Source organism: Cyprinus carpio, chromosome A16 (genome assembly GCF_018340385.1).
Source record: "Cyprinus carpio isolate SPL01 chromosome A16, ASM1834038v1, whole genome shotgun sequence".
In the NCBI taxonomy this organism is placed as follows: Eukaryota; Metazoa; Chordata; class Actinopteri; order Cypriniformes; family Cyprinidae; genus Cyprinus; species Cyprinus carpio.
Window position 1 is genome coordinate 4,317,299 of NC_056587.1, and position 17,354 is coordinate 4,334,652.

The 17,354-nt window shown below is 37.1% G+C and overlaps 2 protein-coding genes across 2 annotated transcripts; one reads left to right on the plus strand and one right to left on the minus strand.

Moving 5' to 3' along the window:
* Window positions 1-3,355: 3,355 nt before the first annotated feature.
* Window positions 3,356-12,495, plus strand: LOC109104354 (guanine nucleotide-binding protein G(I)/G(S)/G(T) subunit beta-3-like). The gene is made up of 7 exons (XM_042772098.1): window positions 3,356-3,742; window positions 5,271-5,413; window positions 5,557-5,699; window positions 7,887-7,950; window positions 10,837-10,885; window positions 11,027-11,093; window positions 12,175-12,495. The coding sequence occupies exons 2-7, from the start codon at window positions 5,357-5,359 to the stop codon at window positions 12,410-12,412; spliced, it is 618 nt and encodes a 205-aa protein (XP_042628032.1). The 5' UTR covers window positions 3,356-3,742; window positions 5,271-5,356; the 3' UTR covers window positions 12,413-12,495.
* A 1,225-nt stretch (window positions 12,496-13,720) lies between these two features.
* Window positions 13,721-17,309, minus strand: LOC109103990 (cell division cycle-associated protein 3-like). Its single transcript, XM_019117338.2, has 7 exons — window positions 17,120-17,309; window positions 16,772-16,922; window positions 16,516-16,618; window positions 15,012-15,616; window positions 14,444-14,783; window positions 14,090-14,169; window positions 13,721-13,961 (listed from the first exon to the last, which is right to left on the minus strand). The coding sequence occupies exons 2-7, from the start codon at window positions 16,907-16,909 to the stop codon at window positions 13,869-13,871; spliced, it is 1,359 nt and encodes a 452-aa protein (XP_018972883.1). The 5' UTR covers window positions 16,910-16,922; window positions 17,120-17,309; the 3' UTR covers window positions 13,721-13,868.
* Between the last annotated feature and the right edge of the window lie 45 nt (window positions 17,310-17,354).

A 17,354-nucleotide genomic window follows, 5' to 3' on the forward strand; every position in this document is an offset into this window, starting at 1 on the left:
CAGCCTAAACTGGCTGGCTGTTCTTAGCTGGGCTCCCAGTCTGTCCAGCTACAGAAGTGGCCAAAACCACTCTAAAACTAGCCCACTGATCAGCTATGACCAGACTAGATGACAAGCTAAAACCAGCCAACAAGCTTAGGCTGGATTTTGACTTTAATCTCGTATTGCTACGATTTTTGAGACAATGGTTAAAAAGTTGGACTTGTAACCCGAAGGTCACGGGTTCGAGTCTCAGGTCCAGCAGGCATTGTCAGTGGGGGGAGTGAATAACCAGCGCTCTCGTCCACCCGCAATACCACGACTGAGGTGAGACCCTTGAGCAAGGCACTGGACCCCCAACTGATCCCTGGGTGCTGCAGGAATATGGTTACCCACTGTTCACAGTGTGTGTTCACTATTGTGTATGTGCATTTATATTGGTTAAATGCTCAGCACAAATTCCGAGTATGGCTCACCATACTTGGTCACTTCACTTCTCCTGTGATGTTTTTCTCAGCTGTTTGAACTCTCATTCTGAAGGCACCCATTCACTGCAGAGGATCCACTAGTGAGGAAGTGATGTAATGCTAAATTTATCAAAATCTGATCCAAAGAAGAAACAAACTCATCTACATTATTTGGGTGACTTTTTTTTACACTTACATAAGATCAGTAACCTTAAACGCTACCTTATTTAACATGGTGTGGGTTGCCTCATTTTTTTTCTTTCTCATTCATATTGCATCCGTACCACTAGGTGTCAATATAAATCCAAGACCACTGTCAAAGCTATTTAACTAAATTGTGCGCACCTTTAATTTATTTCATCATTTATTAATTATTGTTTCTCAGAATCAAAACCAAGACAAAAAAATAAAAATAAATAAATAAATAAAAAAACGGAGGTACCAGTGTTTAATACATCTAGACAACAGTACATTTAAACAAGTGAGCAGAGAGAGGGAGGAGGGGAGATGATAGATGGACTGATGGAACGAGTGAGAGAGAGAAAGAGGCCGGGGGAGAGAGATATGGAGACCGAGATTACAGATAATCCCTCATAAATGAGTGCATTTGTTTATGAAGCTCACAAATCTCCCATTTAGAGTATGGAATAATAATCCAGGCAAGAATTCATGTAATCATTCATACCTCAACTCCGCATTCCAACACGACACCCCTTCCATTACACCCAAACCCTAATATCACTGACCCTCATCTAATGCATCAAAAATCAGACCCTTGCCATACTTGCACTACTGATCCTCTGTTTTTGAATGAATCTACCCTGAGCTGTAAAACAGAGGATAGAATGGTTAATGGTTCATAAGGTGTTAATATCATCCTATGCATCTGATACGCAGCAGTCCTGGAAAACAGTTAAGAGTTTAAGAGCAGAGCAGATGTATGGATGTGCCTCTTAGGTAATTGACTAAGACCCTTCTGACCTGTTTCCATTGATGTCTGACTATCACCGAGATCCATTAATGAATAATCTCTTTCTCCCTCATGGTAACGTATAACATTACACATCATGTTGGTGTTATGTGCAAGATTTGGTCCAGTGCTGAAGGGCGTGCATATTAATAGTGATAATGGAGCAGTCGATGGTCTATTCTCATACATTTTTAGCATGGCTTTTTTAGATTGAGACATTTCTTTAACCTGGATTTCTCAATATAATCACACAGCTGCAGGTTTTTCACATTGTGTCCATTTTTAGCCAAGTGTCTTTGTCCTATTGGACACTTTCTTTAGGAACCTTTAGACACACCAAAAATTGCTCTGATTCTTTTTAAACCAGCGAACAATGGTTATTTGATTTAAATGTACATAAAACTGTGATGTTTTCTCTGAAATAAGACAGTTTAACATGAAACAGCACATTGTCAAATTCCTCTTTAACTTCTATTTACATTCTAATGATCATTAAGTAAATATCACATCGTCTTTAATTGTGATTTACATTGTTAAATTTTTTTTTGACTTCAAAGTCAGTGTGTACAAAGCTGCAACCGACTTTAGCATTGTGGTGTATTTCTGATATAAAAGGAATACGGAATGAGAAAAATATTCAATATTCAAGTATGAGGCTTGATTTTTACTCTAGTTTACAATCAGACTGACGGTTGTTAAGGAGTTATTTAGAACGTTCTGCACCTTCTCATTAGAGAAGGAACACCATCCCAGAGGGGAATTTTGAGCTAAAGATTATGAAGACAAACAAATTTTTCTGTAGATCAACTAAGACTAGTAATGTGTGCTAGCAAAGTAAAAAAAGATTAACTGAGAAACTTTTTTTCTCCAACCATTACACTGTAGGGATATTTTGTTTGCAATATTTTGTATAAAATTAAATAATTAAAACATATATATATATATATATATATATATATATATGTATATATAAAATCAAACTAATATATCCAAACTAGTTCATAGATGCAAATTTAAACCACTCCCTTTTGTCCTAATAGAATATAATCCTTTTCACCCATGGGTCGCATTGTACACCCTTCTCGCTAAATCGGGTGATGATTTTATCCCCCATGCTGTGATTTTTGTCTGGTTCAGTGAGGTGGGGGAGGACGAGTTATATTTATGATAATGATAGTTTGTCAGTTCTAAATCAGGACACTAAAACTGATTTAACCAAAGCCTTACATGTTCACAGGCTTTTAAGCTCTTTTGTTGCACAAAATTCTCTCATGGTCCTGACGCATTTCTGTTCCTGAAGCGATGTGTTATTTATGTTTTGTTACAATAGTGTTCACACTCTTAAGAACATAGTGTACCTTGTGCATATTACGTTTACATTTATGCATTTAGCAGATGCTTTTATCCAAAGCGACTTACAGTGCATTTAGGCTAACATTTTTTTATTTTATTTTTTTACCTAACATGTGTTCCCCTGGGAACACAAACCCACAACCTTTGCACTGCTAACGCAATGCTCTACCACTGAGCCACAGAAACACATATTATATATACACCAGCTCCCAGTGATCTGAATCTGCTTATCATTTCATACATAGAAATGTCTCTCCAGTCCATTATTTACTTTTTCAGCTTTCTTCCATCCCACTGACATGTGAGAATGCTGTGGATGTTCTGCCTGCTCATTCATGACTAACTGGCCACTGTAACCATGACCCTCATCTGGTGGCTTTAGAAAAAAATATTTTGGATTTTCAGAGACATCTGTGTTCAAAGTTTATGAATGTATCATCAATGCAGATCTTTAGGATCAGGCCTAGGATATTTTGTAGGTTTTTTCAGTCCATTACAGAGCCGTAAACCATACATAGCTGAACACTATTCAAAGCAAATGTATACTTTTAGCCAAGATTTGCATTCTTTATTATTTCCTAAACGGGGAAAACAAATGGATATGCATCATCTGCAAAAAAGCAAAATCTTTTCTGTCATGTGACCCCATGACATGATTCTCTCCACTATTTAGTTCTGTTGTCTTTTGCTCTGTGTCTTCTCCTCTCCAAACAGATTTCCCTCCCTCTCGCTCTCTCCATCCCAGGCTTTATCCTTTCAGCCCTGATCTCACTTCATCCCCTCCAATCTTCATCTGCCCATCACAAAAGCATCACAGAATTTACAGAGAGCGAGAGGGAAAGAGAGGGGGATCAGAAGGTGCGTAAAGCAGAAAACCTGAATGAACACTGTCCCGAGAAAAAGGCAAGTGGATAGAGAGTTGGAAAGGAATAAGAAATACAAATAGAGTGGAGAAACATCCCAAAAGGAACATGTAAGTGAAGTTTTTCAGTTCTATATTTTTGGACTTTTATATGTTTTGCTACTGCTTTAGTTTTTACTTAAGAATATGTATGGCAGTGCGCAGACATACAGCGCCGTTCCTCATCGGGTTTCCAGAGTTCGAGTCCCAGTTAGCAGACCTTGCACTATCCCATCCCCTCTCTCTCTCCCTCTTTGCTTCCGGTCTAATAAATTAAAAACACATATTAAAAAATAATTCGAATTATATTAAATTACCTTATAATTAACCATAGTATAATGAATGCATAATACTATGGCAGTCTGTTCTTTCAACAAAGTCATTTGCAGAAAACTCGGTTAGGCCACACTTTCACACCCATTCCCAGCTCTCTTTCTCTCTGTTTCTATCCATCTATCCTCCACCCCATCTCTACAGTAGCTCTTATACAGATGCAAAGGGCAGTCAATAATCGGATGAGAGCAGATTTGATTCAAAAGGCCTCCCTTAAAATCGCAGCAGTATGGCTTTAAACTCACTCTCTCCTGTCTGCCTGCCTGTCTCTCTCTATCGTTCTTATTAGTCTCTTCTGGTTATGGTGTTTGGTGCTCACGGTCTTACTGGTAATAACATTACCTTGCCGTTTAATTCACACTGATGACAAATACAAAAACTCTAGGTATGGTTTACAGGACTGCTCCCTCCCACTGGTCAACCTCTCTCTCATCTACACCCTTTGTTCTCTCACTTTCTCCTCTCAAACAAATTTTTGGCAAAAGTAATTTGGACATGAGAACTCAGGAGAGACACAAAGACTACATTAAGAAATAGCCTACATTAATCTTCTTTGTAAGGTAAGACATGATGTTCAAACTAACTCATAATAGTTCTTAAAAATGCTGCTCGTTAAGGTGAATGACAACACTCTAATTGTACAAGCAGACTGGGGTGAACTATCCAAAGTGAAGGGAAAAATCATTATAGATAACAATATTGAGAGAGTCAAACCTCATCAGTAATGTCTAATATGGGTCTCAGCAGAAAATCTATTTGTTGTTTGTTTCTGAATGCTCAAGAATATCACATATGAAAGCCACTGTAATGTGCTAATACATTCATTTTGGATTATAAATAAAGCCACAGTAATCATTGTTGTGCTGTTAAGCATTATTATTTCTGTTCACAGGAGCAGGTGGACTTACCCAAAAACTAATGTGCTGTAGATGTATATAATGTATTTATGAACTAAACCACCTATGTATGTAATATCTGAATATTTAAAAGCTGCTGTATGGACATTTGATAATAGTTTCTTGTTTGACTCTGGCTCATTACACACTTGTGTGTTTGTGGTGGTGGTATAAGTGAAATTTTGCATGCATCCTTATTTGTGAGGATTTGCAAATCAGGTTGAAAGGAGTTTGAATTGTAAATAGAAGTTGAATAAGGGAACTGAAGATATATTACAGTGAAACCAACAACAAGCTCTTCCCACAAGCAGTAAAATAAATTGTACTGTCATGATTGATGTAACGATGAAATATTATATATTCATTTTTAGGAGAGTTTTCTCCCAGCACTCTCTTGGCTCTACTGACCTCACTTCCTGTCTGTAACTGTGGGTGACTGTGCCTGACTACTGTTGCCATGGGTGAACTGGAGCAACTGCGAAAGGAGGCGGAGAGCCTGAAGGATGGGATTACTGTTAGTTTCAAGAATATGTCTGATTAAATTAAGATTTATTGTTTTTGGTCAAGCTCTACAAACATCTATGTAACTTTACAGAACATCACAGATTGATTCTCAGGTCTAGATCAGCTGTTATGTGTATGTTTTGTGCTCTACAGACAGCTCGTAAAGCAGTGCAGGACCTCACGCTGCAGGATCATGTGGCGGGGACAGCTGTTGTGGGACGTGTCCAGCTAAAGACCAGGAAGACATTGAGAGGACATCTGGCCAAAATCTATGCCGTGCACTGGGGGGACTCAAAGTAAACCTCTATATGCATTATTTAGGCAAAGATAAGTGAAATTAATGATTATGTAAACAGATATGTTTAAGGAGATGGATACATGAAATAGATGTGGCCTCCTTGTGTTCTTTATGTATGAATCAGCCGTATCAGTAAGGTTGTTTAATAAAAGGAGGCTGGAAGGCTAGGAAAGGGATCAGATCTTTTGTACATGTTTTTATATATATATATATATATATAGTAAATTTACTTGACACCAACACTGAATTAACTGCTTTAGTCTTTTCATACCTTTATTTTTACATTTATGCATTTGGTCCAGGTCATAACTATTAATAACTATTTAATGTATAGCTTTTAAAATCTTAAAGTGGTCATGTGACGTTGCTAAAAAGAACATTATTTTGTGTATTTGGTGTAATGAAATGTGTTTATGCGGTTTAAGTTTCAGGTTACATTATTTTTTATTTTCCACATACTGTTGTTTATTGTTTTTGCTCTTTTTTCTGAAACATGTAGATTTTTACAAAGTTCATCATTCTGAAAAGTGATGTGTACGCTGATTGGCCAGCTATCCAGTGTGTTGTGAATGGCCAAATGCCTCAAGCGTGTGACGGAAATGTTACCCCCATTAGCATACTGTGATGCCCTGTGTCCCGGTGCGACAAGACAAACACAATAAAAACCCATTATAAACAAGCCATTTGTTGCATCCAGTGGGGACATAATTACTGATTATAATGACTTATACTGTCTTTTTACGTGCTGCATTGCGTATTGTGCTGCGTAAACATAAAACCACGTCTGGAGAAACGACAAACAACAAGCTCTACACTGCTCATTTGAATCATCAGTGGCAAATTCTTTAAATATGAAAATGTACTTACAGACTGTGAGTCAGAAGCGACAGACTGTCCTTGCAAAGATAGAATTGCCCCACTTTATAGAAACAGACACCAGTATTGTAGGCTACTCTTCCAGGAAACAGTCCTCATCCTCCATAAAATGCGTAGCATACATCTGAATATTTGGGCTGAACTGTTCTGGAACAGTGTTGTAAATACAACTTGACCTCTGATTTCTAGTTGTGGAAGACCAAACAAAGTATTTTTGCTTTCACAACGACATGGCGCCGGCGGCAAAAGCGAGAATAAAAGTTATGCCTTCTTTCTTTGTGTGAATATTTGGACAGCATTATGCAAATCTTCCCACATCATGACGTAGACATGTGGGGGGGGGGTGTTTAAACGAGGCGTTTTAGGATGGCGTGGACGAGTCTTAACTTTTATAAAGAACATGTGACCCTGGACCACAAAACCAGTCTTAAGTGTACATTTTTTTTAAATTAAGATTTATACATCATCTGAAAGCTGAATAAATAAGCTTTCCATTGATGTATGGTTTATTAGAATCGGACAATATTTGGCCAAATTCAACTATTTGAAAATCTGGAATCTGAGGGTGCAAAAAAAATTCTAAATACTGAGAAAATTGCCATTAAATTTGTCCAAATGAATTCTTGACAATGCATATTACTAATCAAAAATTAAGTTTTGATATATTTACAATAGGAAATTTACAAAATATCTTCATGGAACATGATCTTTACTTAATATCCTAATGATGTTTGGCATAAAAGAAAAATCGATAATTTTGACCCATACAATGTTTTTTTTGGCTATTGCTAAAAATATACCACAGCGACTTAAGACTGGTTTTGTGGTCCAGGGTCACATATCTCTTTGGATGTATTTGAGACTTTAGTCTTTGCAACTTTACAGATCTTCTTTGTGCACCAAGAGCTTGTAACACTCCAAAGAGAAAGGAAAAAATTAATTCGCATCATATGACCCCTTTAAGATTTTAGTATTCATGCGTTTCCTTGTAAAATAAAACCTCTAAACTTGGTGGTGTTAGAAATATTATTCACTAGATGTGTATGAAAATGAAGCTAATAAAATAACATAATATAAATATTAGATTTTAAGTTAGTTTAACTTAAAAATCTTTGTTTAGTACTAAGAAATACTACAATTACTATAACTAAAACTGATATAAAAATAATGTAGCAAAAATACTAAAATGAAAACTGAAAATAAATTTTAATTCAAAATGTTAATAAATACTATAATAATATGGAAATAATTCTAAAATAAACAGAACATTTATTTTCTAACTTGATGTTTCTTTTCGTCTTTCTCTCAGACTGTGTGTCAGTGCATCTCAAGATGGTAAACTGATTGTATGGGAGAGCTACAGCACTAACAAGGTACTGAAAAGATTTTCTATATAAATTCTCTTAAGTCTGATCTTAGTCCTTGGCTACAAAAAAGGCCAAATATTCATTCAGCCTATCATTACAGTCTATCGTCATCTATTGTTACAGATGTAACAAATTACAAAATCTGTTGCTTTAACTTGGAGCTGCTGTCACATACATTTAAATGCAAATAATTTCAGGTGAAGGCTATTAAGAAAATCAGTACCTGCCAGTTGTTACATTGTGTGCAAGAGTATTTAAATGACATGAAGTACGAAAGCAGATGGTTTCAATTCTTTCTAAATCTTCTATAGAAGCTGATTTATACCACAAATTTAATCATAAATTAAGGATAAATATATATATATAAAATTAATTATTAAAAAACAAAGCAGCAAATGATTGAAAGTTGCAATTGGAAAGTAAATCTTTCCTTATTTAATTAATGAAAGTATTCATATTTTCAAAATGTTAGTTGATATGGGGAAAAAAATAATAATAATTGTATACCTGCTCCCAGCAATATGTAAAAACATCTGAATGTTTTGTGTTCTTTAGGCAAACTGGTGATACTGCATTTTGATAGCACTATTTAGGATAATAATATATAATAACAAAATTAATTAATTGACCAGTTAGTAAAATGTGAAAATAAATGTTGTCCTTTTTATTATACAGGTGTATCTAAAAAAATAGAATATCATGGAAAAGTTCTTTATTTTTTGTAATTTAATTCAATAAAGCTAACTTTCTTATATTCTAGATTCATTGCACACAAACGGAAATATTTCAGTTTTAATTCTGATGGTAACGACTTACAGCTTAGGAAAATTAAAAATTCAGTCTCTCAAAAAATTAGAATATTTTCTCAAAGATCAATCAAAAAAAGATTTACAAAACAGAAGTGTTCGAGATCGCCAAAGTAGGTTTAATTATGTACTCATTACTTGGTTGGGGCTCCTTTTGCACAAATTACAGCTTCAGTGTTGCGTGGCATGGAGGTGATCAGTTTGTGGCACTGCTGAGGTGTTATTGAAGCCCAGGTTGCTTTGATAGCTGCCTTCAGCTCCTCTGTATTGTTTGTCAGATGTTACTTATCTTCCTCTTCACAATACCCCATAGATTCTCTGTGGTTTTGGCACTGTGGGTAGGTGCTAAAGTCCTGCTGCAAAATGAAATCAGCATCTCCATAAAGCTTGTCAGCAGATGGAAGCAGAAAGTGCTCCAAAATCTCCTGATAGATGGCTGCATTGACATTGAACTTGATAAAACACAATGGACCAACACCAGCAGACATCACGGTTCCACAAATCATCACTGACTTCGGAAACTTCACACTGGACTTTGGATTCTGTGCCTCTCCAGTCTTCCTCCAGACCTTGATTTCCAAATGAAATGCAAAATTTACTTTCATCTGAAAAGAGGACTGTGGGCCATTGAGCAACAATCCAGTTCTTTTTCTCCTTACCCTAGGTGAGATGCTTTTTACATTTTTTCTGCTTCAGGAGTGGCTAGGTTCTAGGAACGTGACAGCTGTAGCCCATTTCCTGAAGACGTCTAAGCGTAGTGACTCTTGATGCGCTGACTCTGGCTTCAGTCCATTCCTTGTGAAGCTCTCCCAAGTTCTTGAATCGGCTTTTCCTGAAAGTCTTCCCAAGGCTGTGGTCATCCCTGTTGCTTGTGCACCTTTTCCTACCACACTTTTTCCTTCCAGTCAACTTTCTACGAATATATTTCGATACAGCACTCTGTGAACAGCCAGCTCTTTCAGCAATGACCTTCTGCGACTTACCCTCCTTGTGGAGGGTGTCAATGATCGCCCTCTGGGCAACTGTCTTGTCAGTAGTCTTTCCCATAATTGTGGTTGCATGTTCTTAATTAGCCCAGGAGGTGGCAGTATTTATACTCAAAATTAATCAAACTAATCAAGCTCAAAATTTAATATTTTAATTTTTTGAGATACTGAATTTTTAATTTTCCTAAGCTGTAAGTCGTAACCGTCAGAATTAAAACAAAAAACTATTTCAGTTTGTGTGCAATGAATCTAGAATATAAGAAAGTTTGCTTTTTTGAATTACATTAGTTAAATTACAAAAAAATAAAGACCTTTTCTATGACATTCTTCATTTTTGAGATGCACCTGTAGCCCAATTTGGATAATACGTAACTTGCAGCTGCGTGTTTTCTTTATTTTGTATAGTAAGTAAATTTATTGTTGGGGCTTTTTGTGTTGGAATCGCAAATAAGTTTTATGTTGTCTAAGACGCCATTTGAAGCTAAACTCAGACGTTTAAACGACAGAAATTATGGATGAAATCTGCTATGATTACCCTATATTAAAGCATAAATTAGATTTGAAAAATAGGTCTATATAATATTCACATAGGTGACATATTGTATTAGCCCTACAATTAAAGCATGGAATACTATTTAAACCTATAACATTTTACATAACATTTACCTATTTTATCTCACAATTCTCCCTTTTTTTCCTGCAAATGCAAGTTTATCTCCTACTTAGAACTTTATAACTTAATTCAACTCAACAATTGCGAGTTTGTCGATTCTGAGGAAAAAAATCCAGAAGTGTGTCATTATAAACTCAAAATTACTTTTATTCTTTTATTCCATAGCTTGCATAGACTGCTATGTTAAAACTGGCATTTTCAGCCACCAGATAGGCTCCACCAACAACAACAAAAAAAACTCATTACTGTTTGCAAACACTGAAATTGATCTATAGACAAAGTGAATCCTAAGGAAAGTTTTCGGGAAGGTCCCTTTTACACAACAGTTACTAAGAATTTACTCATATTCATGAAAGTTTGATGAATGAGGCCCATATTACCATTCACCTAAAAAACCTTAATAAAATTCTCCATCTATAACCTGAAGGGCAAAGATGGCAATGTGAAGGTCATGCGTGAGCTCGCAGCACACACAGGTGAGAATATGTGAATCAGTGTGCAATATACAAGTGCAATAACTTTCCAATTAAATATTTTACATCAGCTAGCCGTGTCTTGAAGTCTCTGTTTTGATTGTATATGATCTGAATTTCTGTTATGGGTTTTGTGTTGATCAGGTTACCTGTCCTGCTGCCGCTTCCTGAATGACAATGAGATCATTACCAGCTCTGGAGACTGTACCTTGTACATTCACTTTAGACTGTCCTAATAGCTATAAACTAAAATAGCAAAATTATGTATTCATTTCATTTCCTTTAAAGGGGTCATATGATGTGATTTCAAGTTTTCCAGTGTTACAAGCTGTTCGTGAATAGATAAGATCCCTAAAGTTGTAAAGACTAAAGTCTCAAACCCAAAGAGATATTCTTTATAAAAGTTAAGACTCGTCCATGCCCTCCTAAAATGCCTCGTTTCAACACGCCCCACATGTCTACGTCACGATGTGGTAAGATTTGCATAACGCCGCAAAAATGTTCACGCAAAGAAAGAAGGCGTAACTTAATTGTTGCTGCCATGTTTTCCATTGTGAAAGCGAAACCACTTTGTTTGGCCTTCCGAAAGAGGACACAACTAGAAATCAGTGGAATCAAGAATCAAGTTGTATTTACAACACTGTTCCAGAACAGTTCAACCCAAATATTCAGATGTGTGCAACGCATTTTATAGAGGTCTGTTTCCTGATTCTGGAAGAGTAGACTACAATGCTGGCTGTTCTGACTCACAGTCTGTAAGTATGTTTATATATTTAAAGAATTTGTCACTGATGATTCAAATGCGAGTTTTGAGCAGTGTAGAGTAGCACTTGTTGTTTGTCGTTTCTCCGATCACAAATGCAGACATGGTTTTATGTTTATGTGTGTAGAGGATTTGTGTAAAAAGACAGTATAAGTCATTATAATCCATAATTATGTCCCCACTAGATGCAACAAATGCCTCATTTATAATGGGTTTTAATGTTTTTGTCTCTGCGCACCGGGCATGACAGTATAGTTTGGGGTGTAACATTTCCAACACATGCTTGAGGTATTCGGCCAATCACAACACAATGGATAGCTGGCCAATCACAGCACACCTCGCTTTTCAGAACGATGAGGATTGTAAAAATTGACGCGTTTCAGAAGGCAGGGCAAAGAGGAGAAACAATAATGTTAAGTATGTGGAAAATAATGTGTTTTGAACCTTAAACCGCATAAACACATTACATTACACCAAATACACAAAATAATGTTCTTTTTAGCCACATCATTTACTGGCGTTTTTCCAGTGTTTTGTGGGACATTGAGACGGGATCGCAGAAAACCGTGTTCTCTGGTCATCTGGGTGACTGCATGTCTTTGGCTGTGGCCCCTGACTTCAACACTTTCATCTCAGGAGCCTGTGACTACACAGCCAAACTGTGGGACATCCGTGACGGCCAGTGCAGACAGACCTTTGGGGGCCACGAGAGTGACATTAACGCCATTGGGGTAAGAATGAACAGCAAGCCAGTAATTAATCCATAACCTCAGAAATGTATTACTATTATTCGTTCATTAGGATTTGAACCCTTATTCCAGTGGTTCTTATGTTTTTTTACATGACTTTTTAATTTACTGTTATATAATATATATATATATATATATATATATATATATATTATAACAGTAAATTAAAAAGTCATATATATGTTACTGTTATTAACAATATTTTTTTAAACATTTTTTACTACTAATTTTTTTAGAGGTTGACAAAACTAGAAGGATGCATTGCATATACATTATAAAAATGTCCATGGAGCAGAGTTTAGTATTATTTATATAATATTACAGTATTTATTAATATTTTCTATTAGTTTTTTTTTTTTTTTAATTAGTTAATTTTTTATTATTTTTTGGTGAAGTTTTACTAATATTGTTATGTGTCTGTCATTTTTATTAGTTATTAAATATTTCAATTTAGCTTTTTTATTTTAGCTTGTCATTTTAATGTATTAAAATAAACTTTTTATTTGAGTTATTACAATAATAAAATTAATTTATTATTTATATTAATTTATTACAAAATTAATGTAATCTTTTTTTATTTTTTACTTATTTTACGTGACTAGTTCTTCAAAGAAAAATGTTGTTGAGGGGGTAATTTTTAGTTTTTTGTTTTTTTTAAACAAACGTTTTAAGTAATTTTGAGGCCCCCTAGGAAGTTTACAAGACCCCTAAGTGGGCCCCGGTCCCCTGGTTGAAAACCACTGCCTAAATGTATTTAACTTGTACAGTATGTAGATTATCCCACACTGTTGGTATTAAAAGCATGAAGGATGTTAAACTGTGCAGTTTGTTTGAGAGGTGTGGTTTTACTTCATTAGAGGAGGAGCAAAAATCCTATAGATTGAGGAAGGAACCCAAGCCATCTCTAGGAGCCAGAAATACTTGGGTTAGAAAGCAACCACTCAGAACAACTAAGATACCACCAAGTAATTTTATGGTTAGAAATAAAATACTGTGGAAGAGTGTTTTGCAGTATATTTTTTGAATAGCAATATATTTAAAATTATTCACAACTCAATGCAGTGATCACAGGTTCAGACGATGCTTCCTGCAAGCTGTACGACCTGCGTTCAGACCAGGAGCTCATCACATACCAGTACTCCAGCATCATGTGTGGCGTGACCTCCCTCGCTCCCTCCTTCTCTGGAAGACTCATCCTCGCTGGCTATGACGACTTCAACTGCAACATCTGGGACTCTCTGAGTGGTGTTTTTTTGGAAGTATAATTTTTGTTGGCAGCTGGTATCAATGACAAAGACTGAGATCTATTCAGGTTTTTCTGAAAAATTTTATTTACATTAAAATAGTGTTTATTTACAAACACACAAAGAAACAGGAAAGAATAAGGGGAAAAAAGAATGATCATGTAGTTAAAGGTTTAAGTGTACTATATACATAGTGTTGGCTGGATTTATCCTGGTCTGCTCAGTTTGTCTCACTCGTTCTCCTTGTTGAGTGACAGAATCAGAGCTCTCCTGTCCATCTGGCTGAATCTCTGTTTTTCTGGGGTGGACACTTTCAACTTCATCTGAAGGAAGATGTAAAGATCCATTTATAGTTTGAAGGTGTAACAGAAGAAAGTGACTGCATAACACTCTATAGTTAAATAAGCACTGAGATTCAGATATAACCAGTGACTAGTAACTGTGTAATTACCTGGGAGTTGCGGTCTCTGGGTGAATTTGCCTCTCTCAGGATCTGCAGAGGCGATCTGCCCTCACCAATCAGAACTTTTTCTGTAATATCAAACAAGCAAATAAACTAGTTTATAACCACTGAGAAAATTGCATACTTGGAAAAAAGAAAAACTTGAAATACAAATCAGCAATGAAATAAAAATAAATTCGATACATTTCAAATTTATGATTTTGTTAGTCTTCTTTCCATTACATTTAACGTAAGAGCAGACATTTATAAACCTGAAATGACAAGCTTTTGGCATCATCTGCTTCTGCTTGTTTTAGCTGTACAAAACTGCTGATGCTGTGTGGTGAATGGACACACACTCACCTCTCGGTCTCTGTTTGGCACGCACAACCATGTTGTTATTTTCATTTGTGGCTGTGTTTTTGGTGGAGAGTGGTGAGGAAATGGATGTTTTTCCACGCGCCTGTACCCCCCTCGCTCTGACTCCAGTGGTCCCGAAGCCCACACCCAACCACTGGGGCTTAAAAATGGCCTGACTTGGGCTACGGGTGTCAAACTTCAGACAACGGATACCGGACTGGACCATTTCAACCTGGGTGCCAGTCACTGGGCTGGATTTGCTGGGGGCTACATCAGGTTGAGGTGTGGGAGGTTTGCTCTCCTCTGGCTGCTCATGGCTCGACTCTGGAAGAGCAGCATCCACCTGATGCAGCAAGGACACACATCAGTCAGTCCCTCACAGCATTCAACAGTATGGATTTGTTCTGCTTGCCAAATTGGGCCAAAAGTTCAGATTCCCAAACATAAAAATGTATAAAATAAATTGTACTGCCTCCAAACTTTTGAACGGTAGTGTACTATGAATATATACAGATAAATGACCAACTATATCTTTAAAAAAAACAGTCTTTCAATAATCTCAAAAACAAACCTGTTCTTCAGATGTCTGGGACGGGACCTCATCTGCCTCCGAGGTCACGACAGCTTCAACAACAGGTGTGGACGTTTCAGACTCTGTGGACTGTTGTGGGACTGAGAAGAGTGCGTAGGAGTGATCTTCATTCTCTTGCCTCTCAGCAGGAGGAAGAGGAGTCAGAGGACGTTCCTCCAGAGAAGAGGAGTAAACGCCTTCACGACAAGCAAGAAGACTCAAACTGAGCTCTTTTCTCAATGATGTAGCACCAAGCATCAGAGCCTCCTCCGCCTCTTCCAGCGTGGTCTCAGCATCCACCACCACCTGCGTGTCTCCAATCAACACAAATGGGCTCCTGCACATAGAGCCGTAGCCCTCTGAAGGAGAGCACAGAGCAGGGGTGGACACAGCATCTGTGTGTCCATTGAGGGTGGATGAGTTTTGGCCTTTTACCAGAGGAAGGAGAGGATCTCTGGGGCCTGCCTCATTTTGCTGATTCACATTAGGCAGGCTGGGGTGTTTGGTGAAGGAGACCGGAGGAAGGGGACAAACAGAGTCGCCGCCAGACTTGACGTCATTGAGAAAGAAGGTGCTCAGCCGCCGAGCAAGAGACGTGACGCTCACTATAAAGGACAAAGGAGTTGGAGTTTGAAGAGTCACAATTGAAAATGGTTCATCCGTGCATGGGTTTCATTTCATTCATCATCATTTAGAAAAAAAAAAAAAGAAATTCTTCTGACCTTGTAATTTTTATTCAATAAATCCACCCCTTTCTTACAATAAACTGCCAACTCACATTCTGATCTGCATCCATCCAATCAAAAACCGCTGAACAGAACCAAGTCCCACCCTACATTTTTTTCCTTTTTCTCTTTAGGGAAATATTTTTTTACCGATAACTTACAAACCGTTAAAGATAGATCTAATGACTTATGAGGTTAATAATCAGTGGTATATGCATTTGCTGAAGTCATCTGCCTGCATCATTTCAACTTTTTTTTTTTTTTTTTTTTTTTTAAGTTGTTTAACATTGTTTTACACACGATTCTGCAGAAATCACGAACAATCAGAGAATCGCAGTAAGTGAATTGCACCAAAAAAACACTTTAGCTTCTTAATTGAATATAAATGCATATATTGCAAAATAAAAGTAAAATATTGTTTACGGTTTGGTTAAATCAGTCAATCTTATATTTATACATTGTTTCAATTCAGTTATGTCTCATTGTCTTTCTGATGTTCAAGTACTTTTAAAATCAGTTTGTAATGACGTTATTAACCTTGTAGCTGATCCGTTTGGTTCACGGTTTGGTTAAAGAACTACAAGTAGGAAAAACACTTTGAAAACCAAGGCCACTGAAAGAGTGCACTGCTGTACTCTATACAGAAAGGACTGAGCATATGAATATTAATTAGCTTTCAGCTTGAGCTCTTTTCAACATGTTTAAATATTATGATTTAAGAACGTGTATCACAGTCCACATGTAATAATACTCCAAATAATGGAGTAAACTTCACTTACCCTTTACTGGTGTTCGAGTAACGCCAGGTGTGGGTGAGCGGGGGTCAACAAATGCAGGCCCTACTGACTCCACCACAGGAAGAGGAGAGTAAGCCACGCCCATCTACAGGAAAATACAATCAATTAAAATCTTATCCTGCCAATTGCTCGCTCAATGTTCATACGGGATCTGAAAATTTGCATAATTCATCTCAGAGCCTGGCTTATCAGAGAAAGTCGAACAGAAGTGTTGTCACACTGTATGTTTGTAAGTTACCTGTATAGGTGTGCGGTCGATAGCACAGGACGGTGACCGCGGGTCTGCGAGCCTCGCTACACGCGCTGCTCTCGGCCGCTGGCTCGGGTCTACCTTTGGTGTTGATGCCACAGATATCTTGCTTTCACTGGAACCCATTTTACACTGTTTGCTGCACGGTTTATGAAAAAAATGCATGGTATGGTAGGGAGAGAAAAAGTAGTTAAAACCATAATACACTGAACTCATGCTGGCTTGCCAGAACATTGCTAAACTGAACGCAGGTAAAACACTTAATTCCATTTAATAAATAAGTAGCAGTTCTTGCCATGCAGCACGAGAAAGTCATTGTCCAAAACACAAACTCACCTTAAAGTTCAACGTGTTCCACGTGCTGTTCGCTATCTGATCCTTTTATCTTCCACGCTGTATCAGGTCAACTTTATGTCACGTTTTATATATCTAACGTTATGTACGTACAAAAGCAGATTTCAATGAAGAAATGTTTCCGTTGCCTTCCAATCCCAACTCTGTGTGACTCCAGCGAGAGCATTTAAATGGGTCGCTCTGTGTTTGCGGCGATTTTTAAACCGGCCAATGGGTG

Excerpts from the sequence above, each read along its gene's own strand:
- LOC109104354 (XM_042772098.1), top strand. The coding sequence starts at position 5,357 with ATGGGTGAACTGGAGCAACTGCGAAAGGAGGCGGAGAGCCTGAAGGAT. Across the intron at positions 5,414-5,556 it reads GCCTGAAGGATGGGATTACT|ACAGCTCGTAAAGCAGTGCA; the intron begins GTTAGTTTCAAG and ends TGTGCTCTACAG. Across the intron at positions 11,094-12,174 it reads AGCTCTGGAGACTGTACCTT|TGTTTTGTGGGACATTGAGA; the intron begins GTACATTCACTT and ends GCGTTTTTCCAG.
- LOC109103990 (XM_019117338.2), bottom strand. The coding sequence starts at position 16,909 with ATGGGTTCCAGTGAAAGCAAGATATCTGTGGCATCAACACCAAAGGTA. Across the intron at positions 16,619-16,771 it reads TCGACCGCACACCTATACAG|ATGGGCGTGGCTTACTCTCC; the intron begins GTAACTTACAAA and ends ATTTTCCTGTAG. Across the intron at positions 14,784-15,011 it reads CCCAGACATCTGAAGAACAG|GTGGATGCTGCTCTTCCAGA; the intron begins GTTTGTTTTTGA and ends TTGCTGCATCAG.